This window comes from Chroicocephalus ridibundus, chromosome 7 (assembly GCF_963924245.1).
Source record: "Chroicocephalus ridibundus chromosome 7, bChrRid1.1, whole genome shotgun sequence".
Taxonomy (NCBI): Eukaryota; Metazoa; Chordata; class Aves; order Charadriiformes; family Laridae; genus Chroicocephalus; species Chroicocephalus ridibundus.
In genome coordinates, this window is record NC_086290.1 from 30,305,634 (window position 1) to 30,320,931 (window position 15,298).

The 15,298-nt window shown below is 39.6% G+C and overlaps 1 protein-coding gene across 1 annotated transcript; it reads left to right on the top strand.

Annotated features, from left to right (window-relative positions):
- Nucleotides 1–1,184: 1,184 nt before the first annotated feature.
- Nucleotides 1,185–14,034, top strand: LOC134518482 (inducible T-cell costimulator-like). The gene is made up of 6 exons (XM_063341333.1): nucleotides 1,185–1,317; nucleotides 7,313–7,351; nucleotides 8,293–8,631; nucleotides 10,042–10,154; nucleotides 10,768–10,858; nucleotides 11,394–14,034. Exons 1-5 carry the CDS (start codon nucleotides 1,260–1,262, stop codon nucleotides 10,855–10,857), a joined length of 639 nt encoding a protein of 212 aa, XP_063197403.1. The 5' UTR covers nucleotides 1,185–1,259; the 3' UTR covers nucleotide 10,858; nucleotides 11,394–14,034.
- The last annotated feature ends 1,264 nt before the right edge of the window (nucleotides 14,035–15,298 follow it).

Below are 15,298 nucleotides of genomic sequence, written 5' to 3' on the forward strand. Positions count from 1 at the left end.
AGCTCTGATTTTAATTTATCAAAAGTCAAAGATTTGCAGGGCTTTGCAAAGATTTAAAGAGAGTACAACTCTCTGCCAGTGTCTGTGTGAATAGATCTTTAGCCGTAGTAGTGAAAGAAATCAAATCACTTTTGAGGAAGAGTAAACCAACACGTGAAGATTTATTCACACAGTACAAAGCAGGATCGAATCTGTAACCCAGTCCTGTTATTCACAAATTATTTGGCACCACTGCATGACCATTACAAGGACTCTTCTAATGGAGGAGTGTCTGTCAGGCACCACTACTAGTCCTTTGTGTCTTCTCTTTGTGCAATCAGAAATGCTAACTGCACCTAACATATGAAACGTCATTTAGAAGCTGCTTTTCCAGCATGTCATCTGCACTAAAATTAGTATTATAGGCATAAATAAATAGCCAGTTCCAAATGACTGTAGAAAATGTTATCCCAAAAGGTTCTCAAGCATTCCCAGAATACAGTCGGATGGCAGGCCAGAATAGAATGTGCTACACAAAAGCAGGGAGAGGGACGGAGAGAAACTTTTGACCTAAGGCACTAGGGCACTGGGTCAGATCTCCTCCTCTCACAGAGCCGCATGAAGTTTCTTATGCCCATGCAGAGCAAGCCTGACCTCCAGGCTGAAATTCTTACGTCGGAGTGAGCCTTCAGGAAGTTACAGGGCTGAAGGGATCCTTCTGCGATTTGGACATATTCTTCCAATGAATCCCAGGACCAGGACACACAAGAGACTCCTACCCTACTGATGAATGGTTTCCACATAGAGCAAGACCATCAGTTACATAAGACCAGCTGAAATTGGTTTCCAGTTGCAAATCTGATTGATTTTTGCCAGAAATCAGGTTGCCAGTTGCAAATCTGCGTGTATTGTAAGTTGTTTTAAAGAACAAGTTGCTGACCGTAGGCCATCTGCATGAAGTTTACTGTAGATGACTGTAGCCTCTATCATGATAGATTTAACCAGAAACAGTCTTTGCAGAAGTAATGTCAGAAAATGTTTCACCTTCCTGTCTGTAACAGCAAACCATGAGGTAGGAAAAAAAAAAAGCAGCAAACTCCACAGGTGTGGGCGACAGCTAATGCTGACATAGCTATAACGTAGTCAGGGGTTAAATTGAAAAGTCCTTCTGATTATCATATAATTTCCCCCATTGCCCACAGACCACATCCTTTTCTACCCATGAATTCCTCCCCATCTTCACAGTAGGCAGAAGGCTGGTGCCTCTGTGTCAGGCAAGCATGAAGTTGGTTGCTGTAACTTTCTGTGTCCTCTGCTTTCATTTTGAAGCCCTGTATGGTGAGTAGCATTTTGGATTATTCTTCTTGCAGTAGATGTCTCTATGGAATACGACTAACTCAATGATGGGAGACAGTAAATGAGGCATGATAGCAAGGGGTTGGAGGAATAGAGGTAATTAAGGGAAACAGCTGCAAAAAGACCCCTCTCAACTTTAATATCACTAGAGTTGGTGGGGAGAGAATTCTTGCCGGCGCAGGGCATTCGCTCTGAAACTAAAAAGTACAAGTTTTCATTGTTTACATTCTTCAGCTCATCTGCTTAGTGTTACCCTCTAGCTGTTTAGACTGTAGTGCTACAGCCAGCTTTCCTTGCTGAGCATAAGGTCTTGTAGCAGCATGACGGTGAATGGCCTAATAAAGAGAAGGCAAGTCACTCGTATTAAAAGTGATCTTGTTTGGCCAGGAAATTTTTATACTATGAAAAATGTATATGGCATGGAAGAGCGGATGAGATCGTTTTGGTGCAGGCTTGAAACGCACGCTGACTTAAAAAGCAGCATAGCATTCCTAATGCTGTGTTTGAGAAGGTGCACGGTGACAGCACTGATCTCAGTCCAGCCGTAAACATGGAGGTAACATTTTACAAGATTCAGTGCTTAACCCAGCCACGCAAAGTAAAATACCAGAGCTCACATTTATCTGTAGCCTCTTTGAAACCCACATATTACGGGGGCAAGATGAAAATACAGATAATATCTGATTAAGGAAAGTCTTATTTATCATACATATACTGTCCAAGGATTTGGTATGATGCATCATAGAAGTAAGACCAGAGATTTAGTATGCACAGTTACTAAGCACGATCTAAACGTGTTCCTTTGAAGGTCATGCCAAGGGCTACTGAATATGTTTGCTTCTGAAATTCTAGTGATCCAGACTAGGTTTCAAGTCCCTTGGTAGAATTTAAGTACTCCTGAGGTTTCATACAAAATTTAAGCTTTCATTTAAATGAAAACCAGTTTCCAGCTCTTTAGGCAATGCAGATACCCTTCTGAAGGTTAACTAATACAGCGATAGTGTACTGAGTTTTCAGATAGATCGAAAAGACGGGTGAAATCACAGGGAAGGAGGACTGTAATCAGTATCTTTAAAGGGACATGATCTGCTCTATTTCTTCTTGAAAAGTTATTCTTAAATCTACTAAAAAAAATCCTATCAATTTTGTTAAATATTTCTCAGCTAGGTAATTTAGCAGGTATACTTGACCAGCGTGCTTTTACTTGTGGCTGGATCTATCTAAAAGACCATTCAATTTGGGAAGAAATAGGCTGCAATTTTAAGGGTATAAATAATTGTTCTACCTGGTACCAGGATTTCTCCCTTCTTTCTCGCTTCCTTCAAATATGGAGGATAGGATTTCTGCAGGGGGCTAGGGAGAGGAGATGGCAGGAGAAAGAGGCTGCCTGTAACAAGAAATGGTGGCTCTCAGGTTTTTACCTTACAGTAATAATTATTATCATTCTTCCTAAAAAGAAAAGGGCTGTAAAAGATCAGCTTGATCTAAGACACATTAGCGTGATACTCTCATTTAGAGAACAAGCTAGTGCTCCAGAGTGTGCTGCCAAGCACTGTGGCAAATTTTGAGGAGTAAAAGCAGAGTAACTTCTGAGATTTTGTTGGGTTTTTTTGGGTTTGTTTTGATTTTTTTTTTTACTTAGCGATTAACAAGCTCTATTTGTGATCTATGGATAGTTTTTTTCATTGTAAATAGGTAACAGAAGGTGATATATGTGTATATATGTGTATTAAGATTTGATAACCAAATTGTGATAAAGAAATTGTTTGTAAGAGCATGGAGCCTCTCTGGTGCCTGTAGAGGAACACAGGTAATGGAATTTTGGGGTACAGAGCTGTAGGATTCCATAGCACCTGAGGCCCTTGCTGTGAAACATTGCACATGAGCTTTTGCACGCCAACATTTGCAGTGTTATCACTGTTCACCCACAGATCTCCTGTTGTCAATACAGGAAGAAATCATGGTCATTTCTTAGAAGGGTGTCTGAAATATTATCAACAATGGCTGCCGTGTTAGTAGTATAAGAGTTTCACATTTCACAATGTATGTTATACAGTAGAAATAGTTTAGATTATAGATGGCTTCTTAGAGTAGTTCTGGCCATTACTTGCTTGGCCCAGAAGCACTGCTTTCCTCTCTTAATCCTTGATTCTTGAAAGATAGGAACACGTTAATTTTAGGCATATGACTAATGACACTGAATTGATAGTGTCATCTTTCAGAGGGCCTTGAAAGGTCAAAGCTATAGCAACTTAAAAAACTGTGTGTGGTTTCCTTATGCATTTAGTATTAACAAAACACATGTGTTTGTTTTAAAGGCAGGGTCTGCACTCTCCTTGCTCATCTTCAGAGGCAAACACATCCAAGTGAAATTATGCTTGTTCTTTTTATCTGCTAATTAGTTTTCTGAGAGATGGGGTGGATAAAACAAACAGCAAGAAAACCAAGCAAGAGTATTCTATTCTCCTACCATAAACCCCAAGTTTTAAAATTAATTGAAAGTGGCTTTTAAACTCCTGTTAGGACCAAAATGCGTAATGGATTGATGTTTGCAAATAGCATTGGGTCTGCCAAAAAGCAACCAGCAGTCTCAAAATTGCAATCCCATTAGAATGAAAATAACGCACCTTCCATTGGTCTCAGTGTTCAAGCACACCACTATAGAAATTCCCAAACCTTTGCCAAAGTGCTTTCCCACTGCAGTAAAGACGAAATCGAGACGGAAATGTACATGACTGTAAATACACATATACATAGAATGTATATACACACACTCGTTCATAGTTTAACATAGCAAGATGTTACTTTCATCCACATGTTCACCTCTTGGATTCACATCTGAACTACAATATTTGTCTTGACAGTCTGTTTCACATGAGGTGAGCCAGGAACAGCCCTACGCAACTCCACAGTTTGACACTGCTATGAAACAAATGAAAGATTTGTTTCCTTTTGTCTCAAAACCTTCATATGCAATTTAATTTTGTCTTTTATGAAAAATACCAAAAAGGAACCTTATGGCCAAATCTAAGCATTTTTACTACTGAACCAGTGAGATTCTTCTGTTCACTTTGAAAAATACCATGATGTAGTCTTTTATTCACATAATTTTTGAGGTACTATTAGGGAGGTTTAGTGAGTGAATCTCTCAATATTATTGACTGTTTAAACCCCAGTTTCCTATCTACCATCCCACTAAATGTAAATTTATTCTGACTGTAGATTGGCAAATGTCATCCCAAATGTGTCTGGCCATTAACCACAGAGTGTTACAGGTCCATAGGATTACCCTAGGAATGAACTGGTACAAATGGGCACAGGAGAACAGCAGTCAGGCACAGGGAGCGGGGAATAAGCCACCTTTTAGTATGCAGCGAGAGCATTCACATTAGGAGCTAATGCAGAATAGCTAGTGAGTTGGAAATTCATAGCAGATCTCACCCATTGTGGTCATCCATGTAGACAATTTTGTGTTTTAATCTCAGGCACTGTTAATCTCATTTTAAAATGTGCTCCCTTTGTACTGTGCTAAGCACACTCTTCTGTGTGGTCACTTATTTCAGAGGAATACTAATTACATCACATTTACCCAAATGCTCATTCAGAGAAATACATTACTGAGTTTTTCTTAAAAATAGGCAGTTAAGACTTCCGGGCCTGAGAGGACAAAATGATCTTTCAGCTTGCCACAAGATCACATGAACTACACACTTAATGACCTCTCTCTGCCCTTTTCCATTAAAAGCAAGGATTAAAACCATGACCTCTGACAAACACTTTAAACCACCTAATATGAAAGGGTCATTTCATCAGCTAACTGCAAAATTGAATGATTCTCAGAGACAAAACGAGAAATGAAATTCAGAGCTGTTGCTTTAGTGCTCAGAGTAGGGTAGCCCCGTGCTCCTCTGAGGCACTGGGGGAATATGGCACTGTGTGGCTCTGTAGGTGCCCCGACAGAGTCAGCGTCTGCCTCTCCTCTCAGATGACCAGTGACAAATATAGAGGTCTCAGCTACAGGTGGATGCTTCTTAAAAGTATCAGGTCAGTTTACATATTCACCACGCTCCTGAGCTTCTGCTATATCAATACGCTTGTTTTTTTCTTCCCTTCCCTAAAGAATTTGTCTGCTGTTGGGCCTAATTTTAAAGGTATATGTTATCAAACTACAGGCCATCAAACTACTGAGCATTTTCAGACCTTTATTTCAAATGCTGTTCTCATAGCAGCTGTTTTCTTTCACTATGCAGTATGCAAGTCATCAAGAACTGTTTCTTTGACCTTCACTTTCAGCTTTTCAGACTATATACCATTATGAGGGCTTGCACTTTCTATATCTGTTCCTTCAGCATATCTAGAGCTCTATTTCACTGTGGGTTGGCGAGCTGTGTGTTTTGTCTGTCTTATCTTCACACCGGTGGTACAAGATGCCAAATATCTTGTCTGTTATCACACACTTAAGTAATAGTCCTGAGAGAATTACAGATATTAGAACTGTCACTGAATTAGATAAGGGTGCTGACTGCGCACAGTAAACCAGGAAGAGTGTGATAACTAGGAAGAGGGTAAATCAATCAAAAATGGATAACAGTTTCTATTGCTTTCCAACGAAGCATCACAAAGCATCTTCCAGAAGTCCATTAGCTTATGTGTCACACTAAAAATATTTTAAACGAGTATCATTCATTGCAATGCCCTTGCCAATGGTAGTAATTGGGGAGCAAGAATTCAAAGAAGGAATAATCACAGACACTAAAAGATTGCCTCCGTCCAGAAAGAGTTGAGAGCATACAAAGGTACCCAAATGAGAATAATCTTCTGTTCCTGTGCATATGTAGGCTGGATGTCAAAGATAACAGGTGCCTTGGGAAAAAAAGATTATTTATACTGTGTAATCAGTGCAACACCTGGCACAGCTGGGGATCTACTCTGTGTAGCAGTAACAAGAATAGCATGGTGCATCAGTCTTTAAGTGTTTGCCCCATATTTCCTTAGCATCGTAAAATCCCCATGTAGAGTATATTTCAGTCTAAGCAGTCTCTGAAGAACTTACTCAGGCTACCAGAGAAAAGGAAAAGCAGATATATTTTTTTTTCTACTTGTCTGCTTACCTGTCTGTACCTTTAATTTTAGGGCACTGCAAAAAGAAAAATTCCAAATGAAACACTATCAGGCTGTGCTACGCTGCCAGTACTGACATACAAACCATTTCAAAGCAGTACATGCCACCAACCCAGCCAGGAAATTCTGCTCTCAGTATTGCCATAGTGGGTGGTGATGGAGGCAGCGGCTTAAAAAACAAATCCAGAACAACTATTAAAAATGTGCCTGTCTCATAATGGAGGCTGCCTATGAACAATGGACTGAATACAGTCTGCTAATCATGAAGAGAAAAAGCTGCTATTGAAAAAGGAACAAAACTATGCATTGCTTGAATACTTTTTTTGCTATATGTATTGGAGCATCTTCCAGATGTTCATTCTGGATGTGCCATAAGAAGATGTTTTGATGCAGTGTTGAGCAGTAGGGGAAACAGAATGAACACAGACTGAAATGAGCATTTTGGTCTGGAAATAAAGTATAATGCTGGCTCATTGCAGACTCTGGACTCCTGAGAAATCAAAAGTATGCTCTTTTATTTGGGGGCAGATTTCCTCAGTATTTTGGGGGAAATTTTACTTTCATCTGAGCTTCTATTTATGAAGTTTATCTATTACTTTGCAGAGGTGTTTTGAGAATTTGTAAATGCTATATGTATATCAATATTCTTGCTCTGTGCATTTTCTTTCTACTTTGATTTTTATATTTCGTGCATTTATCACATCATATGATGTTATAGTGTAGCACAGACAGGATCAGATAGGCTAATGATACAAATTAGAAAATAATTTCAGCATCTTAACATTGCATGGCTCAGCCCCTGTTCCTGCATTTGTCTTCTTGAGTTTTAAACAGGAAACAATTCTGTATTTTTCAGGAGTTGATAGCTGCTCATCAAGACCGTGCAAAAATATAGGTAAGACACATTTACATAATTTGCTTTATGGTTTTAAATGCCTTTCTAGATCAGGAAATACTGACCTTGAAGAAAAAAATTGTAATTTTTTTACAGCACACTTTAACGTATTTTTGTCTGAGGGAGTTTCTCATGCTATTGGTCACTGACTTTACAAAGTCAAATTGTGAGGTAGCAGGAGGTCCTCGGTGAGTTTACTTTCTTTTCCTTCTCCAAGAAATTTGCAAAATGAGAGTTGCTCAACATCTGAGAGTTTTCCAGACAGTTTTTGGGAAGGTCAAATGTGATTTTTGGATTGTATGTGGGGACATGCACACAGTGACATTTGTCCTCTACTCCTACCATTATGTTAGTGATAAAGGTGATATAGCCATCTAAGTAATTAGGTTTAAACTTTATGTCATGCCTCAAACCACTATCTACTCTAGAAAGGAAAGACAGGTCTTGTGGTTACTTATGTAAGAATTTTGGGTTCACATCCCATTTTAAATTTTCAGCTACATCATCAGGGTGCAGACTATGAACCATAAACGAGAGATAATTATCATCATCTTTGTCCCACCTTGTTTTATCTATGAATAGGACAATCAGTCTGAGGCAGGGATTACGTGTCTGTGTAGTGTTTGGTCCAAGGGGACCCTTAAACATTATCACGTATCTCACCAATGCAATGTAAACAGTGACCTCTGAGGCTTATAGGATAACAGGCCAGGTCTTATCTCACCTCATTTATTTTCTCAGTAATGTCTGACATGACTAGAATGATGCACTGGTATCTCATTGTACAGGCTGCTTTCCACAGCCCCACTATTCTGCGTACCTACGTGCCTTAAGTTTCAATCACGTGGTTCACTTGCTTTGTTTAAAGTAGTTTCTTCATATTTCAGGGATTCTTCTCATTGCTATGTGAATGACTGTGCTTCTTGTTTTCATGTCTTCAGATCAGCCTCATGTCTCTGACTCCCAGGTGATGGTGGAATTTGCAAATGGAAACTTCAAGTTCACATTCCCCAACCCCAAAAATGTGAGTGAGTTCAGCATGACCCTCTTCAAAGGGCATGAAAAGAAGGAGATCTGTGCAATCCATTTGAGCAAGGAGAAGGTTATCCCCAAGAGTAATGTCACCTACTGTCAGACAGAGCATTCAAATAGCAGCACCACTTTCATTCTTAAAAATCTGGAAAGAAAACATATCGACATTTATACCTACTGCCTGGAGATGTTCTTACCCCCTCCTTATATAGATTGCCGTCTGAAAGAAACCTATTTGTACATCCAAGGTAAGTTTACTTCTCTTCTCCTCTCGGTTCAGTTTACTGATAAGTAGACATTGGGCACATCTATGCTGCAGTGAAAACTGAGACTGGAGTTTGCACAGGTATTTCCAAGTCAGTTTAAAACTACTTAGCAGGGGGCTGGTAACAGCAGAGCTGTGTTGGCAGACTGCTCAGCATGGCCTCTCCATAATTATTCATCTTCTTGGGCAGGTTTTGCAGGCCATGCTGAGCTCTGCATATCATTGGTGGCACCAACTACATCTTTTGGAGTACTGCAGTCCCACCTTTGCCTGCAGCAGAAATGTCCCATTGTCCATTTTCCAAGCTGCTAAATGTAAATGTTAAGATTATTTCTAGCTGGGGGAAAAAAAGTCCATTCTGAGAGCTCTCTTCATGTGCCAAATCAGCTGTCAAATATCTGTGCTAGTAGTAGTATATGGAACTCTCTGATGCCACACTGATGTGAAGAAGTTGGTGTTCACCTCTCTGAAGCAGGCCTTCAGCTTTAGAGCCTTCTTAGAGCAGAAGAGATCCACAACTGATGAGAGTTTTTTGCCTTTTACTGAAAAGGATTTGGACTAACTTCAGAAGGCTTGCTGCACAGGCTTTAATTTTGAATTGCCTTTCACTCAGTGGCTTTCTGAAAGACTTAACAGCATTTTTGCTTACACCCCTTCTTGGTTCTCCATATAGTTCAGTTTCAACATAGTACTGCCTTTTGTCCTTCCCTTGCCATCTTTTCCTATCTCTCAACACCAGGACTAAACAAAGATAGAAGTTGAAATGCTAAGGCTACAATTATGTGATTGGGTCAAATTATCTCTCAGCCCACTCTGAATTTAGAACCGCTTCTCAGAATCAAGCTGTGACATCCTTTTTTGTCTGCAGTGTTTCCCAAAGCTGTCCATTTCCATTTGTATGGATAGCCAGATGCTCATAGCTATTGCCAGATGTTTCATGCCCTATCATATACTCTCCCAGATCTGGGCAAGGGTAATCTTGTGTCCCTCAGCTTGTCTTCCTATCCAAACACGACTGCCGAAGTCCACCCTTCTTTTGATCAGGCTGCCCTCTAAATCACCTATGGTACTCACTGAATGTAAGCTTAAGCCTCGCTCAGATCTGAAATACCATCATGCTCTCAATCCTGGCTTGGTTTCTTTTTCAGTCTGCGCTTCAGCCCTGTGTACCAACAGTTTAACCTCTCCTTCTGTAAAACTGCAATGTTCTGTTTCCTCCCGAATACGCTTTTCCAAGGTGGCTTTTCACCTTAAGAAAATCCTTCTCCAGAGCTCACTTTTGCTATTTTGTTACTATGAAGAGAAGAGGTGAAAGAATTTGAAAAGTTATCTCTGGGGGGGGGAGGGAAATGCAATTTATCAGTAATGACTTTTTTTGCCTCCCCATCTCCAGATAAGGAAGACTGCATTTCACTGGGACTCACATCATGGATAATTATTGGCCTGATCATGTTTGCCATGATTTTCTGTGTCTTCTGTGTTGTAGCCTGTTGCTTAAGGAACAAGGTAGGCAAGTCTATGAGATTCTGCAGAATCCTCCTTCCAAGGGTCATGGATGAGGAACTTGATTTAATGAGATTTAGAGGGTGGGACAAGTACATACTCAGCACGTGATGTGTTTTTTGACAAAGAGATGAAGTTGTTAATTTACCACTGGAATTCAGTCATTGATGACAGCAGCTCAGATTTAATTTTTCTAAGGCAGAATTGCTTATTGATTTAAAGGCTGGGAATCAAAGGAAAGAGGAGAAATGCTGCACAGGTCAGCAAAATTACTTTGGTAAGCAATTCACCTGATTGTTTTCTTCAAGAAGGGGAAACAAATCATCAGTGGAGCAATTCCAGCTCTGTTCTGGAGCAAACCCACTTAAACAAAGAACCAGTTGGCTCAGGAAAGAAAGGGGACCATGGGCATTAGTTATTCTTTTGGACAATGTGTGTTTTTCATTTTCAGTTTGTTTTATTCCAAGTTTTCTACTTCAGTGCCTGTCTATTCTGAATTCAATATTCCCACTGAAAACAGTGAGAGTAACTGCTGCCCTACTTAAATAACAAAGGCAGAAGTGGTGGAGATTAGTGACCACGAATTAAATTCATGGCATTTTCTCTCTGTTTGCAGAATCAGCAGTGTGAATCCAACTCCCATGAGTACAACAGTGAATACATGCCCATGGCAGCAGTGAATGTAGCTAAAAAAACAAGAATCTGAGGTTGTATTAAGCCTAGTTGTACTTGTACCTCTGCTTGTATCTGTTGCAAGGCTTTCTCTGGGAGGGAAAGGGCTGCTTGCTGTGTCTCCCATTGATTCTAGGTGGGTGAATGGGCGGGATTGTTACAATAGCCTGGTAATGGTGTTCATACTGCCACGTAGTAAGGAAGAGGAAATGAAAAGCAAAATCTCTGGAAACCTTTTGAATCGAAATGGTGGGCTGATTCCTAGAAATGCAACTGCTTCACATGAGTGCAAAGTAATGTTCTTATGCATGAGGAAGAGATGTGAAACTGTTCCATTCATATTCTTCTGATGATGCGCGGTACCCAAAATCTCTCAGGGGAAGTGACTTGCTAGATTTACTGAGTGTTTCTGGCTAAGGGCAAATAATCTGTAGAGCATGAGGAACTTCCTAACCATTTAAGCCACTGCATAGTAGCCAGAAGCAGTTTTGGATACAGAACAGAATCAGAATTTGGACTGATTCACACATATTGGGGTTGCATGTAACTAAGTCTTCATTTCTATTTCAGGTATAAGTTGCTTGTGGCATGGAAATTCTGGCAGCAGAGGTTTCCAGCTACTTGAACTGGACAATGGGAAATCAGCATTTCCTCACCTTTCCCAGCCTCCCTGAGCTCTCATGATGGTCCTGTGCTCAGTCATGAGACACCCACTCTAGTACTGTTCCGAGCTGTGTTTTGCTCTAGCCTTGTGTGTTAACTGGCACACTGCCTGATCCACTGACCTGTGCATGAAGTGCTAACAATGTCATAAAGATGTCAGCTTTTAGTTGAAGAAAATGTAGTGAGTTAACTTGACAGTAGATTCCTGTAGTGCTGCTACAGAGGGAGCTTTTATTTTCTACAGTCTCCTTTATTATAAACTTTTCACTGGGGACAAAAAAAAAGGACTACCTCCAATGCCAATCTGTGTGGCACAGCCATGAAGCACTGTCAATGTATTGCACATGCCCTTTTGTTAGGGCTAGTTTAGTCTGATATTATCAGTTCCTCCTCAGATTCACTGTCAAACCTCTTAGCACCACACTAGGAGTGTGTGGTATGCATGCATGTTTTCCTGCACCTGGCTGTGGGACAGCAGGGGAACAGAACCTGAGAAAGCACAGCAGAGACTTTACTGTGACACGGTACCTTAGGTATGTTCCTCTGCATTTTTCGTATTTGTGCTATTGATACATCTTTGCCATTCACACCTTGGGGCTCCTCTTATTTAATTAAATTCTGCATTCTTTCACTAACAGAGGAATATATTACTTTCAAGACTGCAATTGTTCTTTAAATCAGTTCAAACCTGCGGGATCAGTCCCTAAACTAGGAGGCACTCTCCTGTTCACATGTCTTGTAGTACAAAGTCAGCACAGTCCATAAGGCCAGTATATTCATGGACTCTGCATTGCAATTACCTTCTTCTTATGGCTTGACATGAAACCTTTACTACTTCCCCAGTGGGTTCAGGGGTTACTTGACCTGCCTCAAATTGCTTAGAGCCTGCAGTATGAATGAAATGATCAATCCTTCATGCTCCTTGTGAAATCCATCAAAGTCTGACCATAAGTGACCAACCGGGAATCCAGCCTGGATATGTTGCCAGACACCATTTGACTGCTGGAGGCAGTGCGGTGCATTGATTCTGAGTCTCTACGTAATTCACTGAAAAAACAAATATCGGTCAGAGGACACTGTTGTGAAAGATACATAGCCTGCTTGTCTGGCAAACAGAAGGCTGGTTTCAAATTCGATAAGGCAAACAGGGACTGTCAGGCATAAGAGGACATAAGCTGGTATGTCAAGAACAGGCTTTTCCTCAACAAACACCTAAATACATGGAAGTATTGCAGAGAGAAAGTGCAAATTGTTAACTGTGACATTAAGCAAAGGGGAAATAAATAGAGCATCAAATGAAGCGGGGACTACCAATTTCACAGCGGGTACCCTGCTTAGATCCTCAGCTCATAGGCAGAGGTGTAGAGGGGCACCCTGGCGTGTTGGGTAACTTTACATTCTCTCACATCTTTCTGCCACACAACTTTTGCCAAATTACTTGACCTCCCCAGCAAACAAACTCTTCTCTGTACCTTCAAAAATACACTGAATTCCCCATTTAAAAAAAAATATTGGAGAAGTTATTGCCTTTTAAAATTATTGCCTTTGACAATTATTGGTTTTGAAAATTATTGGTGAAAATAGCTAAACCTACTGCCTGTGAAAAATGCTGGATGCAAGATCCTATGTAACAGTGGAGAGTCCTATCCCCTGGAACCTTTCACCAGACTGAGAAGGAAATTCAAGTTTCTGTAAGAAGGAAAAACTTGAGGTTTGCCTTGAGATGCTGCTGGATAAAGAACAAATGATGAAAGTCTGAACAAGGTAGTTCAAAATGCATACATTCTACTCTGGAGGGATAAATGATTTATACTCATTGTAACAAAGCTTTCAGAAGTCTCAGCTTCCATCAGTGCTTTCTTTTTGGAAAAAGATATTTTTGTTCTTAATAAAATTTTTTTTTAATTATACCACATGTATCCATAAGAAAGTTCATGCATGCGTGCATGTCGTGTGAAAGAAATAAGCTCTATAAAATCCACAGTGCAATGGCGAGGCAGTTTGGATCTGTTTGTTTCCTTTTATTTTCATGAGAAAGTCTTTTTCATGAGAAGTCATGTATTGTCCCATCTCTTCTTCCTTTCTTTTAATCCCTTATGCAGTATACAGACAATGTTCAGGATTATTTTGGGACATTTTTCAGTTTCTTTCTACCATTCTTCAATATCTCCAAATCAAAAGAAGCTGAAAGAAGATAAAGGATGGCAGAATGAGAAAAAAAGCCCTATGAAAAATGTAACATGATCTGAGTCTATAGACTGTGTGACAAGAAAGGATTAAAATAAAAGAAGACAAAAGAGGAGTCAATATGAATAAACAAAAAGCCCGATATTCTAACAAGTCAGCATTTCAAAAAGTAAAAACTCACTTTGGAAAGCCCCAGTTTTGGGAAAAGACTATTTTAGCAGGAATAAAATCAAATAAGAATATTTCAGCCAACTCTTCTACAAAATCTACTTTCAAGATAAGCAGAAGCATGAGCAACTTTGAGACAACATCCAGGAAATCAGAGGTTTGAGGGTAAAATAAACTACTAAGACAGTCTCAACCTATGTTTTCTCTGTTTGCTATGTAATGGTTTAGGATCGTAACAGAAATTTTTGCAATTGTACAACAGTCCATGAGCGGGGTTCTAAAACCTTTTCTTCTCCATCTTTGTCTTCTATTGTTTTATGGGGATTATGACTGAAAAAGTATTTTGGCTAGGGCTTTTCCAGGAGCTGAATCCCTAACAATCCCTAACACAGTATTAGTGTGAAACTCGTTTCTGTCGTACAACATGTAACAAAGAGTCAGTATCAGTAAGATGCGTTCATCCTTTCTGATTTATCATTGCTGTAAGTCACCCCAGATGTATTTACACTCAGTAATGCCCTTTAGATCTTCCTAGTCCATGCCAGTATGGGTTGAATTAAGTCAGTAAGTCAGTAGACCAAATAGGTATGTACAGCAAAGAACTACTCATAATCTCCTTGAAGGTTAAGACCTGAAATAAAAATTTACAACTTGAGCAAACTTCATCTTGCTAAACAGATAGTATGATCTAATGTGAACAGGTGAAGGATATTAAAGATGACAACTATGTCTACTTCAAAATTTAAGGAAGGATAAACGACAAGGATATCATAATTTGAACACCTGCATATCTTAAGATGGTTTGAAATGCAAACCTCAATATGTATTTTGCAAGCTTGTCCTCCCAGCCTGAATTATGAACCCAAATCCGAATGCTCCTGGAGTTTAATGATTAAATTCAAGATTGCAATTTTATACCTAATATATAGCACTGGGAATGAGATGATGCTATGAAACATTGTGGGCCATTTTCCCTTAGTATACGTATTTTGTTAACTTCAAAGTTCAAGAAGTTTGAAATTCTATCATACTTCTTACAGACTTTCACAAAGTTTATTTAAGGCTGGGGAAAACAGGCTCTTGAACTAGCATAAAGAAAACAAATGTATCAAAATGAGGATCTGTACTGAAGATATTGTACACCGTTATTCATAAAGTGTTTTACAATGTGAAAAGTCCCTTATGCATGTGAATCTATAAGTTGCCATGCAGAAGAGCATAGCAATAATAAAAATAGAAAAAATACAGGTAATTGAAATTATTTAGTTAAAAATAAATCCAATCAGTTAGTGGGGACTTCTGTTCATACAAGGTTTATTGGGGAGCTAGATTGAAGTCTTTGCCTTTGGTTTGACTTTAACTGCAATGAGACACTGCATATACCCAAGTCTCTTGTGTTGTCCAGTCCATCATTGCTATAGCCGTCTACCCACTGTCATAAAAATTTCCCATTTCCT

Excerpts from the sequence above, each read along its gene's own strand:
- LOC134518482 (XM_063341333.1), top strand. The coding sequence starts at position 1,260 with ATGAAGTTGGTTGCTGTAACTTTCTGTGTCCTCTGCTTTCATTTTGAA. Across the intron at positions 8,632-10,041 it reads AACCTATTTGTACATCCAAG|ATAAGGAAGACTGCATTTCA; the intron begins GTAAGTTTACTT and ends CCCCATCTCCAG. Across the intron at positions 10,155-10,767 it reads CCTGTTGCTTAAGGAACAAG|AATCAGCAGTGTGAATCCAA; the intron begins GTAGGCAAGTCT and ends CTCTGTTTGCAG.